This window comes from Budorcas taxicolor, chromosome 15 (genome assembly GCF_023091745.1).
Source record: "Budorcas taxicolor isolate Tak-1 chromosome 15, Takin1.1, whole genome shotgun sequence".
In the NCBI taxonomy this organism is placed as follows: Eukaryota; Metazoa; Chordata; class Mammalia; order Artiodactyla; family Bovidae; genus Budorcas; species Budorcas taxicolor.
Window position 1 is genome coordinate 80340678 of NC_068924.1, and position 18293 is coordinate 80358970.

The 18293-nt window shown below is 39.3% G+C and overlaps 1 protein-coding gene across 1 annotated transcript; it reads left to right on the forward strand.

Annotated features, from left to right (window-relative positions):
• The first annotated feature begins 273 nt into the window (after positions 1 to 273).
• Positions 274 to 1212, forward strand: LOC128060681 (olfactory receptor 5AN1-like). Its single transcript, XM_052653056.1, has one exon. The coding sequence runs from the start codon at positions 274 to 276 to the stop codon at positions 1210 to 1212; it is 939 nt and encodes a 312-aa protein (XP_052509016.1).
• The last annotated feature ends 17081 nt before the right edge of the window (positions 1213 to 18293 follow it).

The following is an 18293-nucleotide window of genomic DNA, read 5'->3' on the forward strand; positions in this document are numbered from 1 at the left end:
AGTCACAACATTTCTATTGCTTTTTTAAAAAGTTTTCAACTTTTTAAATATATGTTTTAATTATCATTGAGAACCTGAAGCAGTGAGGAGGTACTTCCTGACAATTCAAGATGGAAAGCTGAGATCTTTCCTCCAGGGCAGCGGAGCGTTGCCTTTTATCCAGGGCTCAATGGAGGAAAAGTACGGGCATATATGAGAATTGTGATGCTACCATGTCGCTGAGCCAGCAATGCATTCTCTTGTCTCTTTTCTGATTTTAGGAGTACAAAGCCAATGACTGGGGGAGGAAATATTACAAAGACCATGCATTTCATCCTCTTGGGATTCTCAGATTTTCCAAGAATCATAGCAGTACTTTTTGCTGTATTCCTGGTGATATACATTTTGACCCTGACTTGGAACCTGTCGCTCCTCGTCTTAATAAGAATGGACTCCCACCTCCACACCCCCATGTACTTCTTTCTCAGTAACCTGTCCTTCATAGACATCTGCTACGTGACCTCCACAGCCCCCAAGATGCTCTACGACTTCTTCCAGGAGCAGCAAACTATTACCTTTGTGGGCTGTGCTGCTCAGTACTTCGTGTTCTCCACCATGGGGCTGAGCGAGTCTTGCCTCATGACCGCCATGGCTTATGACCGATACGCCGCCATTTGCAACCCGCTCCTCTATTTGTCAGTCATGTCGCCCGCTCTCTGCGGTCGGATGGTGCTGGGATCCTACTTGGCTGGACTCTCTGCTTCTATATCCCAATTGTGTTTCATGCTCCAGCTCCAGTTCTGTGGGCCTAATGTCATCAACCACTTCTTCTGTGACCTGCCCCAGCTGTTAGTTCTATCCTGCACTGACACTTTTTTTGTACAACTCTTGACTGCCATATTAACAATGATCTTTGGGATAATAAATGCCTTAGTTATTATGATATCCTATGTCTACATTGTCATCTCCATCATGAAGATCACGACAGCAAGAGGCAGGTCCAAGGCTTTCAACACCTGTGCTTCTCATCTGACAGCAGTCACTCTCTTTTATACCTCAAGTATCTTTGTCTATTTGAGTTCCAGCACTGGTGGTTCCTCCAGCTTTGACAGATTTGCATCAGTCTTCTATACTGTGGTGATTCCCATGTTGAATCCTTTGATTTACAGTCTGAGGAACAAAGAAATCAAAGATGCCTTGAAGAGGTTGCAAAAGAAGAGACGGTGTTGCTGAGGCCCCAGACTGAGATTTCTGACAGATTTGTCGTGTTAGAATGACCTACCTTAACCCTCAATAATATTTATATGAATGGACTACAACAAAGTTCATTCTGCCTTTGACAAAGAAGACTTAATTTGACCCAGATAATATGACAAAATGGGCCAACAACGGAATCAAACTACACAAACACAGTATCTTTAAGTCCTAGAGACCCATTGTTTTTATCCTCCATGTGGAGTGGCCTCATTACTTATTAATCTATTAACAATTATTCATGAAAATCAAGATTTAGAACCTGTTGCTTCTTTTCTACTTCTGAGATGGAACAGGTTCCATCTCAGCATTCTGACCTTAGGAGTGCGTGAACATTGTCCCCCAAATATTCTAACACAGCATAATCCAGACGTGGTGGTCATCGATGTCCATTTTGTGTTTCTTGCCGGAATGAGAACGAACACACAGAGAGGGTGTATCTTTGGACAGAAACAAGGTATACAATTGGCCTAGTTGTGCCTTCCCAGAAGACTAGTCCGATATAGCTAATGTTTGAGTAATACCTCTTCAGTGCTTTTTGTCTAATAAGTTATGGATCACATTCTAGTTCCACAGTTGTAGTCTAAATAGGAGGATGACATGATTTGAACAATAAAGAGAGGTGAAATGAAGTGTGTGGCCCCTTCAGGGCTGTTAACTTATGATTCTGATGCTGTAACATTCTGCATCTAGGGTCCAGTGGGAATTTCTGACGGGGATGATATTCAAAATCCATGTCACAGTCAGTAGCAATTTCTGATATTATGGAAGTCAAGCTCCTCTTTCCCTCCCTCACTAAGTCTGAAAAATTTATCCTTGGTTGACATAGGTAGTGGGATCATACTGTCAAAATAATTCCTGCTCTTTCAAGCATCTGAACATATGTGATGTGGTGGGAATTGTGTGAGAATTCATGGCAATAATAAAGTCACCAAATATTCCATGTTGCAGAGTAAGAGCCAATATGGAAACACCAATATACATTCCTTTCTATTGTCTGTGTTCAACATGTCATGTCTGAGAAATTTATGGTTGTATACAGGCAATATAATCACCGAGATGGAATGGCTAGAAGTACTTTAATGCTGATATTTTCCTAGAAAACTCTAACCTCAAGGGGCAAGAAATAGTTTGTGGGATAAGCAGGGTTATCAGCTCTAGCCAATTTTTGTCTTCAGAAGCAGGATGTAAATTTGTGGTCCCAAGTTCTGGTTAAAAAGAAAAACAAGGTGCTATCCTGACTGTTGAGTTTCCAGATCTCCCAGACTTTAAGAAACTAATTAAATTGTATCATTAATTTATATTTTGTCCTTAGAGAGTCATTGGATTCTTTTGTTGATGTTGTTGTTTGTTTTCTTTTGAATTTATTTATTTTAGCTGGAGGATAATTACTTTACAATATTGTAGTGGTTTTGCCATACACTGACTTGAATCAGCCACGGGTGTACATGTGTCCCCATCCTGAACCCCCCTCCCACCTCCCTTCCCTTCCCATCCCTCAGGGTCATCCCGGTGCACCAGCCCTGTGGATCCTCTCTCATGCTTCGAAACTGGACTGACGATTTGTTTCACATAGTCATTGGATTCTTAATGCTGTTTTAGGATTTCAATGCCAATGGTCCCATGAATTATCCTACTTAATAAACAACTGTAAGTGAAGAAGTATTTGAAGCCCTTGTACAATTTTCCACTAGTTCACACATGAATATGACTGAGAGAAGGGGAACTGTTGAACTTTTGCTAGAATAGAATTAGGGCTACCCCATGCCAAAGAAATAGTGCAATATAAATAAAGGATATGTGCCCACTTCACCCCCATCCAAACATAGGAACATTTTCTTAAGCATTGCTCTTTAAAAATGTGTAAGAGTGTATGCAAAATCTGTTTCTAACAGTCTCTGAAGTCTTCAGTAGGAGAGAGACACCTGCTACATGTTGACAATACAGTGTGGATTATAGTGACTATGCTGTGCATTAGACCTCCAGAACTTTTTCACCCTCCAATTGCAAGTCTGTGCCCTCTTCAGTTCCTCTGCTCCTCTCGAAGCTGAACATTTTTCTCTCGTTTGTATTCACCTTGTCTTCATCATCGAATCATCTGTTGATGGACACTTAGCTTGTTTCCATACTTTGGCTTTGTGATTAATGCAGCGATAAATATGGAAGCACATATTTTTGATATCCTATTTATATTTCCGTTGGATATATACCCATAACTGGGATTGCTGGACCACATGGTAGATCTATTCTTAATTTTTGAGGAATCTCCATGTTTTCTGTAGCAGCTGAGCCCATTTGTGTATCCCCACCCACAGCGTACAAGCATTCTCTTCTCGCCACATCCTTACCAACACCTGTGCTCTCCCTTTTTCTCTATGACTGCAGTTCTAACAGTTGTGAAGTGATGTATCATTGTGGCTTTAATTTACATTTCCCTGATGGATAGTGATTTGAATACAAAGAGAACCAAACTGAGCATATCACAAATAAAATGTCAAAAGGTAAAGACAAGGAGATAATCTTAAAAGCTGCAAGAGAAAAGCCACTTGTTACATACAAGAGAACTTTCTTAAGGCTACCAGTAGCTTTTTCACTAGAATGTTTCAGCCCAAAGGCAGTGGCACTATATACTCAAAGTGCTGAAAGAAAAACTTCCCAACCAACAGTGGTCTATCTGGGTAAGTTGTCCTTCAGGATTGAAGGAATGATAGGTAGTTTTCCAGGAAAACAAATCTGATGATTTTACACTAGATTGACTTTACAACAAATGTTAAAGGCACTTTTTCAAGCAGAAACAAAAGGTCACTAACTAGCAATGCAAAACATGTAAAAATATAAATCTCTCTGGTAGGAGTCACTAATGTTGAATTCTGAATATGCTAGAGTAGCCATGCTGGTATGTCACTTATAAATCTGGTGTGAAGATTAAAACTCAGAAGAGGTAAACATAACTAACACTCCAAAAATTTGTTAATGGATATACAGGATAAAATAGTGTAAATTATTACATCAGAAAAGTAAAATGTGAGAGAGAAAGGTAAAAATGGTTCTTGCATGCATTTGAATATTAAGTTGTTTTCGTGTTAAAACAGATTGTTTTAGGATAAGATCTTAAATGTAAGCCTCATGGGTAATACAAAGCCAATCTATAGTAAATTCACAAAAGATGAAGAGCAATGAATCTAAGCATACCACTACACAAAATCATCAAATTATAGAGAAAGCAGAAGAAGAAGAAAGAAAGGAATTACAAAAACAGTCCGAAAAATAAACAAAATGGCAATAGTAAATTCACATCTGTCAATAATAATTTAAATATAATTACTGAATTCTCCAATCAAACACAATGAGTGGTGAACAGATATAAAAGTTGAGCCCAGCTATATGTACCTACAAGAGACTCACTACAGCTTTAAGAACTGAAAGAAATTGAAATAGATTGAAAGGAAAGGGATGGAAAAAGTAATTCCATGTAAGTAAAAACCAAAATAGAGCAGGGTTAAGCTATACTTATCTCAGAAAAATTAGACTTTAAGACAAAAAGTATTATAAGAGGCAAAGAAAGTCATTATACAATGATAAAGGGATCATTCCCACAAAGGGGTATAGCATTTGTAAATGTATATAAACTCAGCACAGTACATGTAAATATACAAATAAAATGTTAACACACTTGAAGGAAGAAGCAGATAGCATTACAATAATAGTAAGGAAACTCAATATCTCACTTTAACAATGGATAGATCTTCCAGACAAAATATCAATAATGAAACATTGGGATTAAGTTGCACACTGAAACAGAGATGTTTAAGCGACACAGAACACATGCACAAAGGAAGTAAAACACATTCTCTTTACAAATGCACGTCAATCATCCTCTAGGACAGAGCACATGCTAGGCCACAAACGAGTCTCAAGAAATATAAGAAGATTGAAATGATATCAAACGTCTTTTCCAGACACAAATGTGCAAAATTAGAAATTAAATACAGAAAGAATACTGGAAAATTTGCAAATATGAGGAGGTTAAACAACATGCTACTGAACATCATGGGTCATGGAAGAAATCAAATTCAAAATTTAAATACATTTGGGACACCCCTGGTGGTCCCCAGCAGTTAAGAATCTGCCTTGCAATGCAGGGGACATGAGTTTGATTCCTGGTTAAGGACCTAAGATCCCACATGCCGCAGAACAACTAAGCCTGCACACTCCAATGACTGAGCTCACACTCCACAGCTAGAGACTCCGTGCAGCACAATGAAAGACCCCACATACTTCAGATAAGACCCAGTGCAGCCAAATAAATGAATAAATCGATATTTTTTTAAAATGTCTTGCGACAAAGGAAGTAGAAATACAACATATAATTTATGAAATGTAGCAAAATCAGTTTTAAGAGGGAAATTCATAGCAATGAATGACTGCGTAAATAAAGAGATCTTCCAAAGTGACTGTATCAATGTACATTTCCACCAACAGTGCAAGAACATTCCTTTTCTCCACACCCTCTCCAGCATTTATTGTTTGTAAACTTTAAGGATGGCCATTCTTAGCAGGGTGAGGTGATATCTCATTGTAGTTTTGATTTGCATTTCTCAAAATGCCAGCAAATATGGAAAACTCTGCAGTGGCCACAGGACTGGAAAACGTCAGTTTTCATTCCCATCGCAAAGAAGGGCAATGCCAAAGAATGTTCAAACTACCACACAGTTGCATTCATTTCACATGCTAGCAAGGTCATGCTCAAAATGCTTCAGGCTAGGATTCAGTAGTGTGTGAACCTAGAACTTCCAGACGTACAAGCTGGATTTAGAAAGGGCAGAGAAATCAGAGATCTAATTGCAAACATCCATTGAATCATAGAAAAAGGAAGGGAATTCCAGCAAAACATTTCCTTCTGCTTCATTGACTGCGCTAAAGGCTTTGTCTGTGTGGGTCATAACAACCTGTGGAAAATTCTTAAAGAGGTGGAATACCAGACCACCTTACTTGTGTCCTGAGAAACTGGTATGCAGGTCAACAAGCAACAGTTAGAACCAGGCATGAAACAACAGACTGATTCAAAATGGAGGAAGGAGTATGTCAAGGCTGTATATTGTCATGCTGCTTATTTAATTTATATGCACAGTCAGTTCAGTTCAGTTCAGTCGCTCAGTCATCTCCGACTCTTTGTGACCCCATGAATCGCAGCACGCCAGGCCTCCCTGTCCATCACCATCTCCTGGAGTTCACTCAGACTCGCGTCCATCGAGTCAGTGATGCCATCCAGCCATCTCGTCCTCAGTCGTCCCCTTCTCCTGCCCTCAATCCCTCTCAGCATCAAAGTCTTTTCCAATGAGTCAACTCGTTGCATGAGGTGGCCAAACCTGGAGTTCAGCTTCAGCATCATTCCCTCCAAAGAAATCCCAGGGCTGATCTCCTTCAGAATGGACTGGTTGGATCTCCTTGCAGTCCAAGGGACTCTCAAGAGGCTTCTCCAACACCACAGTTCAAAAGCATCAATTCTTTGCTGCTCAGCCTTCTTCACAGTCCAACTCTCACATCCATACATGACTACTGGAAAAAACATAGCCTTGGCTAGACGGACCTTAGGCGGCAAAGTAATGTCTCTGCTTTTGAATATGCTATCTAGGTTGCTCATAACTTTTCTTCTGAGGAGTAAGCATCTTTTAATTTCATGGCTGCAATCACCATATGCAGTGATTTTGGAGCCCAGAAAAATAAAGTCTGATACTGTTTCCACTGTCTCTCCATCTATTTCCCATGGAGTGATAAGACCGGATGCCATGATCTTTGTTTTCTGAATGCTGAGCTTTAAGCCAACTTTTTCACTCTCCTCTTTCACTTTCCTCAAGAGGCTTTTTAGTTCCTCTTCACTTTCTGCCATAAGGGTGGTGTCATCTGCATATCTGAGGTTATTGATATTTCTCCCGGCAATCTTGATTCCAGCTTGTGTTTCTTCCAGTCCAGCGTTTCTCATGAGGTAGAGTACATCATATGAAATGCCATACTGGATGAAACACAAGCTGGAATCAAGATTGCCTTATGTTTTTAAATCCGTCTTAACAATCTGTTCAGTCTAAATCATTAAATCATTGGTTTTTATCACAAGGCTATATAACTACTACCAAATTGAAAGTGAAAGTGACTCAGTGTATCTGACTCTTTGCCACCCTGTGGACTATAGAGTCTACGGAATTCTCCAGGCCAGAGTACTGGAGTGGGTGGCCGTTCCCTTCTCCAGGGGATCTTTCCAACCCAGGGATCAAGCCCAGGTCTCCCACACTGTGAACAGATTCTTTATCAGCTGAGCTACAAGGGAAGCCCAAGAATACAGGAATGAGTAGCCTATCCCTTCTCCAGCATATCTTCCCAACCCAGGAATCGAACTGGGGTCTCCCACATTCCAGACGGATTCTTTACCGATTGAGCTCTCAGGGAAACCAGAAGATCAGTGAGTAGTAGTAGCGTTAGTTGCTCAGTCGTGTCCGACTCCTTGCGACCCCATGGACTGTAGCCCACCAGACTCCTCTGTCCGTGGGATTCTCCAGGCAAGAATTCTGGAGTGGGTTGCCATGCCCTCCTCCAGAGGATCTTCCTGACCTAGGGATCGAACAGATTCTTTACTATCTGAGCTTTACCATTCCTGACTCAGGGAGCCTGGGTCTCTATTATCAAGAGTTAAATCACATAATTAACTCATTACCCACCCATCTCTTTCTCCCCAGAAGTAAGATTAATTGAAGAAGATGAAACTAAGAATAGGGCCTTCCGAAAATATCTCTATATCCCCAGGAATGACAGGATAGATGAGTTCCATTTAAAACAAACGGACAAAAAAAAAAAAAAAAAAACCCAAAAGTTTGTGAGCATCATCTTAAGTAGATATTTTTAGTGAACGATTAGTAATTCAGCATATTTTGGAAAGAACTCCAATTTAGAATGTATTAGTTACACCTGCTATTTGGGGGAGCTGCATCGTGAGCAGGCAGGATCTAAGTTCCACAACCAGGGATGGAACCCATGCACCAAGCATTGGGAGCTCGATTCTTTACCACTGGACCCCAGGGAATTCCCTGTTACACCTACTATTAACAGAAGGCAGGCTGCACACTACACACTCTAAATACTTCATGAGCGTTATCTAACTTGAGTCTACTATCAGTCCTATGTTATAGGTGACACTGCTAAATCTCAGCTAGATTAACTTGCTGGAGGTCACACGCTCATCAAGTAGAAGAGCTAAAATTCAACTCAGTTTGGCCAACACCAATGCCTGTGGCTGTAACCACGATAATTTATGGCCCCACCATGAATTAGTTTCATTGTATTCCTTTTTGCTTAAATGTCTCATTTAGGCATAGGAAATGATGCCATGGCCACCTCTCAAGGTGTTGATTGAGTGAGGTTAGGTGTTTGGGAAAATGTACGCATGCATATGGGCTTCCCAGGTAACACTAGTGGTAGAGAAACCGCCTGCAGGAGACATGAGAGACACAGGTCGACCCCTGGGTCAGGAAGGTACCCGGGAGGAGGGCATGGCCACCCACTCCAGCGTTCTTGCCTGGAGGACCCCACAGACAGAGGAGCTTGGTGGGCTACTGTCCACTGGGTCACAAAGAATAGGACACAGCTGAAGTGACTTAGCATGCATGTGGGTATGTGTATATCTATAAAAGGAAACTGCTTGGCAAACAGGAAAGTGTTCACATATGTGTATTGGTTGTGTTCAAAGCATTTTTCCAGCTAACTGTGTCATCTTGGGCAAAAGTTTAGCTCCATATATTCAGATCGCCACTTGGAAATCACAGGTGTAGGGCTAGAGGATCACCATGTCCACCTCGGCTCATAGGACTCCAGTTTCATGAAAAGAAAAGCTGTAATGATGAGATCATGTCAGGCCCAAGGGAGAGTGAGAACTGACTCAGGAGGGACGTGGTAACATAGGGCATGGAATTAGCAGGGACAAAAACTCCATGACAACCATGACCCTAGAGAGCAAGCACTTGGAGGCTTTGACCCCTGGTTATCTTCCCTCCCACCCAACTCTGCCCTGAGTAACTCATTTAAGAGGATATTCAATCTGGGCATCTCTCTGGCTGTGAGTGTATAATGGTTTAAAGGTTCCCATCTCAGAGAGCAATAGGACCCACCTGGAGAATTCCTTTGGAAAAGAAGCACAAAATTTCAACCTTTGGCAAGAACTCTGTCCTTCTGGGTATCTGAGTCAAGGTGAGAGGGCAAACTTTAGAGACTAGTAGACTGTGATGTCTCTATAGCCGTGTGAACCATCCAGTGGGACCTTTGCAGCAGAACGTTTATAGCCCTCAGTAGCTCCCATCTTTCTACTCTTTCCCCTCTCTCAAGTCCAGACCTTCCACTTATGGCTCTTCCTCAAGTTTTCTTTCTCCTTTATACCAGTTCTCTAACCTTCAGTGAAAAGATTAATCTGTAGTGTAAACATCAGGTGTTGCTCTGGGGTGGTGGATGAATGTTGAGTTCCAGTTTTGCACTTTTTTAGGATGGGATCTTGAACTTTGTTACCTTCTGATTTTGTTTTCCACCTGGAAAATGAGGGTAAAGGATCATCTAGAATAAAACGAGAAAATGTCTATTTAACTTACTACGTTGTAAAAGTGAATTGTGTTGAATCAAAAATAATCATTTACTGAACTTAATGGGAATTAACTATGGTCTAAACATGTCTGACTTATTCTTGTCAAGAGCACTTCCAATTGAATTTGTTCTCTTGAGGATGTTTTCATATAATAGTAATTGATTTGACATCCATTTCAATATATAGCTTTGAATCATTAATTTCTGTACAGGAAAGCCAAGCTAGTTACTCCATAATAATATGTCAGAACTACTCATGTGTAATTCCATGGCCTTTTGAATTATAGTTTGCTAGTTTTCCATTGTCATCTTTGGAGATCCTGGGATTCTGAGGACGCTAGAGTGGGTGACACAGATATCAGAGGTCCCCCTCTCCAAGCACATGTGTGTGTTAGTCACTCAGTCGTGCCCGACTCTTTAAGACCTCCATGGACTAGAGCCCACGAGGCTCCTCCGTCCGTGGAATTCTCCAGACAAGCAGGAAATAGCCATTTCCTTCCCCACCAAGCAGACGTAGTGGTTGTTTCACGGCCTCCTCTGAACCTTCTTACGTCGTTCTTAATCCGGTGACATTCTTGGCTTTCTTAACCTGCACAGACTCCCAAGTGCCCATGTCCTTAGTAGATCAGATTTCAAAAAGATTTTGATACATGAGTATGCCCACCCCTTATTGGCTTATGCTTTTTATGTTACAGGCTTTACCACATTGCCTCTTAAAAATATTTTGTGATTATATTTGCCATTTCATCAAGTGTATTTCAAAATTATTTTAGGTAAGTGGAATTTTCAGTCATAATCAACTTTCAAATTGTAATAGTTTTTCTCTTATAGTTTCTGATTCATTGTTGTAATTCAGAAATTTCTTTTCCATCCCAAGATTATATAAAATCATATTATTAATTTTGCTAATCCTTTTAAAAAACTGTTGATTTACAATATTGTGTTAGTTTCAGGTCTACAGCAAGGTGGTTCAGCTGTACATGCACATGGAAATACAGACATTCATTTTCAGATTCTTTTCATTACAGAGTATTACAAGATACTGAATCTAGTTCCCTGTGCCGTACAGTAAGCTCTTGTTGTTTATCTTGTTGTTTGTTTTCTATGTCTATGAGTCTGTTCCTCTTTTGTAGAGAAGTTCATTTGTATCATTTTTTTAGATTCCACATGTAAGTGACATCATGATATCTGTCTTTCTCTTTCTGACTTATTTCATTTCAGATGATAATCTCTAGGTCTATCCATGTTGCTACAAATAGCATTATGTCATCCTTTTTAATGGCTGGGCGATATTTCATTGTATATGGGTACCACGTCCTCTTTTTCTTTCTTTAAAAAGTTTAGCTTCTTTGTATTATTTTCCTTTCAGCCCTGACGCTCCCATGTCACTTTTGCACCCAGTAATGATTTATGTTCACATGTTTTTACAAGAAAATAATGGGAGGTTGTGTTTTCTTTTATTTAAGATTCACTTTCCAACCACTAAAACATTTCTCATTCTCTGATTTCATCCACATAGTTAAATTTTTTTTCATTTGTTTTTAACTGGAGGATAACTATTTCACAGTGCTGTGTTGGTCTGTGCCATACATCACCGTGAACTAGCCACAGGTATACATGTGTCCCCTTGTTCTTAAGCATCCCTCACACCTCCCTCCCATCCCACCCTTCTAAGTGGACACAGGGCACCAGTTTTGGGTTCCCTGTGTCATACAGCAAATTCCCACTGGCTATCTATTTTATATATGGTAATGTATATGTTTCTATGCTACTCTCTCAAATCATTCCGCCGTCTCCCTCCCCAACTGTGTAATATTTCACTGTATTATGCACCGCATCTTCTTCCTCCACTCCTCTATTAATGGACATTTATCCTGCTTCCATATCTGGGCTATGGTAACTGGTGCTGCTATGAACATTGGAGAGTGTGTATTTTTTTGAATTAAAGTCTTCTCTGAATACAAGCCCAGGAATGGGATTGTAAGATCATATGTTGGCTGCAGCAACTTATAGTCCTACCCAACAATGTGGGAGGGTTCCCTATTCTCTACATCTGTTCCAGCACTTATTATTTTAAAATGTTTTGATGATGTTCTTTTTGACTGAACAATGACAACAGCAACAACATTCTGAACAGTGTGGGATGATTGTTCTGCAAAATATTTTACTTTTGCTTTAGGGTCAAAGGATTCATTAATAGAAGAAGACACTAGTTACATACAAACAAATAATTCCAATTTTTATAGGTTATCTGACTTAATTTCAATATACTGTCATTAAAAGAAAGGAAATGGAAAAAATAGAGAGAAGTAACAGCGTACAGACCACCAAGTGGGACCAGTAACCTACATCCAGACTTCAACAGCGCTGGGAAGTCCCACGTCATAGCAATCTGGAGTCTCTCCTGGGAAAGGGTCCCAGGTGGTGCATCCACTCCAAGGGTGAGACTTCAAGTTTCAGTTTGAGGGGCTCCTGTTTGCAATCCAAGGCTGCGAACTGATATCATCATCAGTTTGTATGCAAAAATGCAGCTTTGATTTCACTTTAATTTTTACAATGCTCTTTGTTTCACCTTGAGAATCGTAAGACTTCTTGGACCCTGGGGGGCTGGCCAGCCCTCCAGGGGCTCAAGAATTCCAAGACCCACTCCCCCCTTTTTTTTAATCTAAAGTGCTACCTGACTTGCTGTGCTTGCAAGTGGGCACAGAATCCAGGCAGTGTCCAGGCAGGTCAGAAGCAGGTGGGAGGCCTGTTTCTGACATCTGAACAAGACTTCCTCCACCTAATTTCCCTAAAGGTGATACACCATTGCCCTTTTATCTGCATTTCCTAATAAATAGCGATATGGAAAATCATTTCATGTGCCTGTTGGCCATCTCTGTGTCTTCTTTGGAGAACTGTTTATGTAGGTCTTCTGCTCATTTTTTGACTGAGTTGTTTGGTCTTTTTGCTATTGAGTTTTATGAGCTGTCTTTATGTTTTGGAAATTAAGCCTTCGTTGGTTCCATCATTTGCAAGTATTCTCTCTCAGTCTGTTGGCTGTCTTTTTGTTTTGTTTACGGTTTCCTTTGCTGTGCAGAAACTTTTAAGTGTCCCTTATTTATTTTTGCTCCTGTGTCTTTTACCCTGGGAGACTATCACTGTCATTTGTCAGTGAATGCTTTGCCTCTGCTCTCTTGCAGGTGTTTTGTGGTGTCCTGTCTTATGTTTAAGTCATCGAGTTAGTTTTGTTTATTTTTATGTGTGGTGTGAGAGTGTGTTCTAACTTTATTGATTTACATGTGGTTGTCCAGCTTTCCAAACACCACTTGCTAAAGAGGCTGTCTTTTCTCCATTGTGTATCCTTGCCTCCTCTGTTGCAAACTGATTGACTGTGAGTGGATGGATTTATTTCTGGGCTCTTGATTCTGTTCCATTGATCCACGTGTCTGTTTTTTTTGCCAAAACCAGTCTGTTTTGATTGCCATAACTTCACAGTATTATCTGAAGCCTGGGAGGGTTTTATGCCTCCAACTTTGCTCTTTTCCCATAGATCTACCCTCGCAATTCTGGGTCTTTTGTAGTTGCATATTAACTTTAGGATTATTTGTTTTGATTCTGTGAAAAAAGTCACAGGTATTTTGATAGAGATCACATGAAATGTGTAGATTGCTTTGGGTAGAATGGCTATTTTAACGATATTAATTCTTCCAATTCAATAGCAAGGGATATCTTCGTATCATTTTCAATTTTCTTTGTATTATTTTCAGTTTCCTTTGTTAATTTTTTACAGTTTTCTGTGTGTATGTCTTTCACATCCTTCGTTAGGTATACCATTTTTTTGACATGACTTAAATGGAATTGTTTCTTTTTTACTTTATTATATTTCACTTTTTGTTTAAAGAAATGTAAAAGATATTTGTATATCATCTTGTATCCTGCTACCTTCAGTTCAGTTCAGTCGCTCCGTCGTGTCTGACTCTTTGTGACCCCATTTCATCTATTAGTTTTATTAAGTTTTTGTGTGGGGTCTTTAGGGGTTTCTGTATAGAGTTTCAACTTATTTGCATACAAAGACAATTTTACCTGTTCCCTTCCAACTTGGGTACGTCTTATTTCTTTTTATTGTCTGATTTCTGTGGCTAGGACTTCCAAAACTATATTGAATAGTCTTGGTGAGAGTGGCACTTCTTGTCTTGTTCCAGAATTTAGCAGAAAGGGCTTCAGTTTTTCACTGTTATGTGCTGGCTATGGATTTGTCATAAGCGGTATTATGCTGAGATATATTCCCTCTATATCCATTTTGGTGAGAGTTTTTATCATGTAGAACAGTGTTTATGATGTTGAATTTTATCAAATGCTTTCTCTGCATCTATTGAGAGACTGTGGTTTTTGTCTTTCTTTTGTAAATATGGTGTATCACACTGATTGATTTACTTTTGTTGAATTATGCTTGTGACACTGGGATGACTCGAACTTGCTTGTAGTATATCATCCATTTTATATGTTGTTGGACTCAGTTTGGTAATATTTTGTTGAGGGTTTTTAGATCCATATTCATCGAGCTATTGGCTTGTAATTTTCTTTATTGTTGTGTGTTTGTCTATTTTTGGTATCAGAGTGATAATGGCCTCATAGAATGACTTTGAGAGTGTTCCTTCCTTTTCAGTGAAATGTTCTTTATTATGTTGCGGTCCATTCCCTCTATACTCTGTTTGATAAGTTGCTGTTCAGTCATGCAATACGGTCGTGTTTGACTCTTTCTGACCCCATGGACTGCAGCATGCCAGGCTTCTCTGTCCTTCACCATCTCTTGGAGCCTGCTCAAACTCATGTCCATCGAGTCTGTGATGACATCCAACCATCTCATCCTCTGTCATCCCCTTCTCCTTCTGCCTTCAATCTTTCCCAGCGTCAGGGTCTTTTCTAATGTCAGCTCTTTACTTTAGGTGGCCAAAGTATTTGGAGCTTCAGCTCCAGCATCAGTCCTTCCAATGAATATTCAGGATTGATTTCCTTTAAGATGGACTGGTTGGATCTCCTTGCAGTCCAAGGGACTCTCAAGGGTCTCTTCCAACACCACAGTTCCATAGCATCAATTCTTTGGCGTTCAACCTTCTTTATGGTCCAACTCTCATATCCATACATGACTACTAGAAAAACCATAGCTTTGACTAGATGCATCTTTATCAGTAATGCCTCTACTTTTTCATACGCTGTCTAGGTTTGTCATAGCTTTTCTTCCAAGGAGCAAGTGTCTTTTAATTTCATGGCTGCAGTCACCATCTGCAGTGATTTTGGAGCCCAAGAAAATAAAGTCTCTCACTCTTTCCTTTGTTTCCCCATCTAGTTGCCATGAAGTGATGGGATCAGATGCCATGATCTTAGTTTTTTGAATGCTGAGTTTTATGCCAGCTTTTTCACTCTCCCCTTTCACTTTCATCAAGAGGCTCTTCAGTTCCTCTTAGCTTTCTGCCATAAGGGTGGTGTCATATGCATATCTGAGGTTATTGATATTTCTCCCATCAATCTTGATTCCAGCGTATGCTTCATCCAACCTGGCATTTCACATGATGTACTCTGCATATAAGTTAAATAAGCAGGGAGACAATATACAGCCTTGACGTGCTTCTGTTCTAATTTTAAACCAGTCCATGTTCCTCGTCCAGTTCTGTTTCTTCCTGACCTGCGCACAGGTTTCTCAGGTACCAGGTAGGGGGTCTGGTATTCCCGTCTCTTTAAGAATTTCCCATAGTTTGTTGTGCTTTACACAGTCAAAGGCTTTAGTGTAGTCAATGAAGCAGAAGTAGATGTTTTTCGGGAATTCTCTTGCTTTTTCTGTGATCCAGTGGATGCCAGCAGGTTGATCTCTGTTTGATAAGAGTATTTTAAAAATCATGAATAGATGCTATATCTTATCAAATGCCTTTTCTGCATCTGTTGAGAGGATCACGTGATTTTTATCCATTCTTTTGTTAATATGGTGTATTACATTGATTGATTTGTGTGTGTTAAGCCTTTCTTGTGACCCTGTAATAAATGCAACTTGATCATTGTGTTTGATTCTTTCATAAATTGTTGGATTCAGTTTGTTAATAAATGTTGAGAATTTTTGCATCCTTGTTCATCAAAGGTATTGGCCTGTATTTTTATTTTTATATTTTGTAGTGTCTTTGCCTGATTTTGACTTCAGGGTAGTAGTTACCTGCTAGAATGAATTTGAGAGTGTTCTCCGCAATTCAGTTAGTTGTAATAGCTTAGCAAAGATTGTTATTAATTTTTCTTTATATGTTTGACAGAACTCCCCTATGATGCTGTCTGGTCTGGGACTTTTGTTGGGAGTTTTCTTACAAATTCAATTTCACTACTAGTAATCAATTTGCTCAAAGTGTCTATTTCTTTCTGATTCAGTCTTGGCGGGTTATACGTTTCTGAAAATTTTCATTTCTTTTAGGCTGTCCAATTTGTTGATGCATAACTTCACAGTATTCGCTTATGACTTTTTTATATCTCTGTGGGACTGGTATTTATAGCTCGTCCCCAGGACATGACTGCGTGACTGAACAAGGATACGAATGGGCTCCACACCCAGAGGGCATTGCAAGTCCAATCTGCTCATAAATCCAGCAAGATTAGCCTAGGTGTCCAGCGAATATAATCAGCCATGTAGTATGGTACTTTTAGAAGTTTATAACACTTTTCACACAAATAATACATAAAAGACAAACACATACACAAAAAAGCATTTTTAATCTTACAATATAGTAACCTGAAAAGCACCCTAGTCTACCAGCTACAATACTGCTGGCTCTACGTTTGCTTTCAGACACTGTGGGCTTAAAATAAAGATATTATACTATTGTAGCCTATACAGTGCTGTATAGTAAAGTCCACAAAAGCCCACTTGTAGAAGACAGAAGCATGTGACAGTGTATGCCAGATACTTGAACTAACTTCCCTGATTGGACATGCTAATGAATGTTTGCATCTTTGAAGGTTGGCAACTGGAAAGTTTATATATAAGGGATTTACTTTATTTCTCCTCTTCCATTTGCTATTTTGCTTAGTTAGGTCCTCTCTCTTTTCTTCTTGGTGATCCTGGTTAAAGGTTTGTCAATTTTGTTTATCTTTCCAAATACCAGTTTTTTATTTCATTGGTCTTTTCTATTTTTTTTTTTTTTTTTTTACTATTTCTTATGTGATCTTTATTATTTCATTCCTTCTGCTGACTTTAGGCTCTATTCTACTTCTCATTTTTCTAGGTGGCACGTCTAGTTTTTCCTTTTTTCTAAAGAAGGCCTATATCTCTATGAAGCTCGCACTTAGAAACGCTTTTGGTGCATCCCATAGATTTTGAAAACCTGTGCTGCATTTTCGTTTGTCTTGAGGTATTTTCTGGCTTCCTCTCAGATTTTGTGACTGACACATTTTTTATTGAGGTATAGCTGATGTACAGTATTATATAAACTTCAAGTGTGAAATGTGGTGATTCACAAGTTTTGAAGGTTATAGTCAGTCCAGAATCATTATAGAATATTGGCTATACTCTATGTATCCTGTGGCTTGTTTTATGAACAGTGGTCTGTGCCTCTTCATTCCGCCCCTTTGCCTTGTCCCACTCTCTCCACTTTCCCAGCCGGCAACTGTCAGCTTGTTCTCTGTAACTGCTATTCTTCTTTTTATTATTTTCATTCACTTGCTTTATTTTTTAGATTACACATATAAGTGGTATCATATAGTATTTGTCTTTCTCTATCTGGCTTATTTCACTAAGTGTAATACTCTCCAAGTTCATTTACATTTTTTAAAATAAGCATACCTTCTAGGTCTCACCAAAATATTAGATTTATAAATCATGATATAATTTTCCAGCTATTTAGGAACTTCTGTGTTAAGTATACTTTTAAAATTTTACACGTTATCTTGTGAGTAAAAGAAGAAAGTTTAAAAAATCTATCCAGATGGCCATCTGGGAGAGAATAGCTATTTCGAACTTATGCTGAATAAGACACTTATGCTTTGTTATTATAAAGCAGCAGTTATACATTGAATTATCAGAGGTCTGTTTAAAACCCGGTATTTTAATCAATGATCACTTATTTATATATAGCAATCACAGGATTTCAGTTGTTTTATTTCAACGTTTTTTTATTTGACTTTTTAAAAATTATTTATTTATGTTAATTGGAGGCTAATTACTTTACAATATTGTAGTGGGTTTTCAGCTTTTTAAATATGTCTTTTAATTTTCATGAGATCTACCTCATGAGATAATTGAGACCCTGAAACACTGAGACATTACTTCTGGACAAGATGAAAGGCTGACGTCTTTCCCCAGGACAAGTAAAGCATTTCCCCTTTTCCAGGGCTCAGAGGGGGGAATATGAGATTTGTGATGCTACCATCTCACCTGACTCAGCAATGCATCCTCTCTTTTCTCTTCTAATTTTAGGAGCATCAAA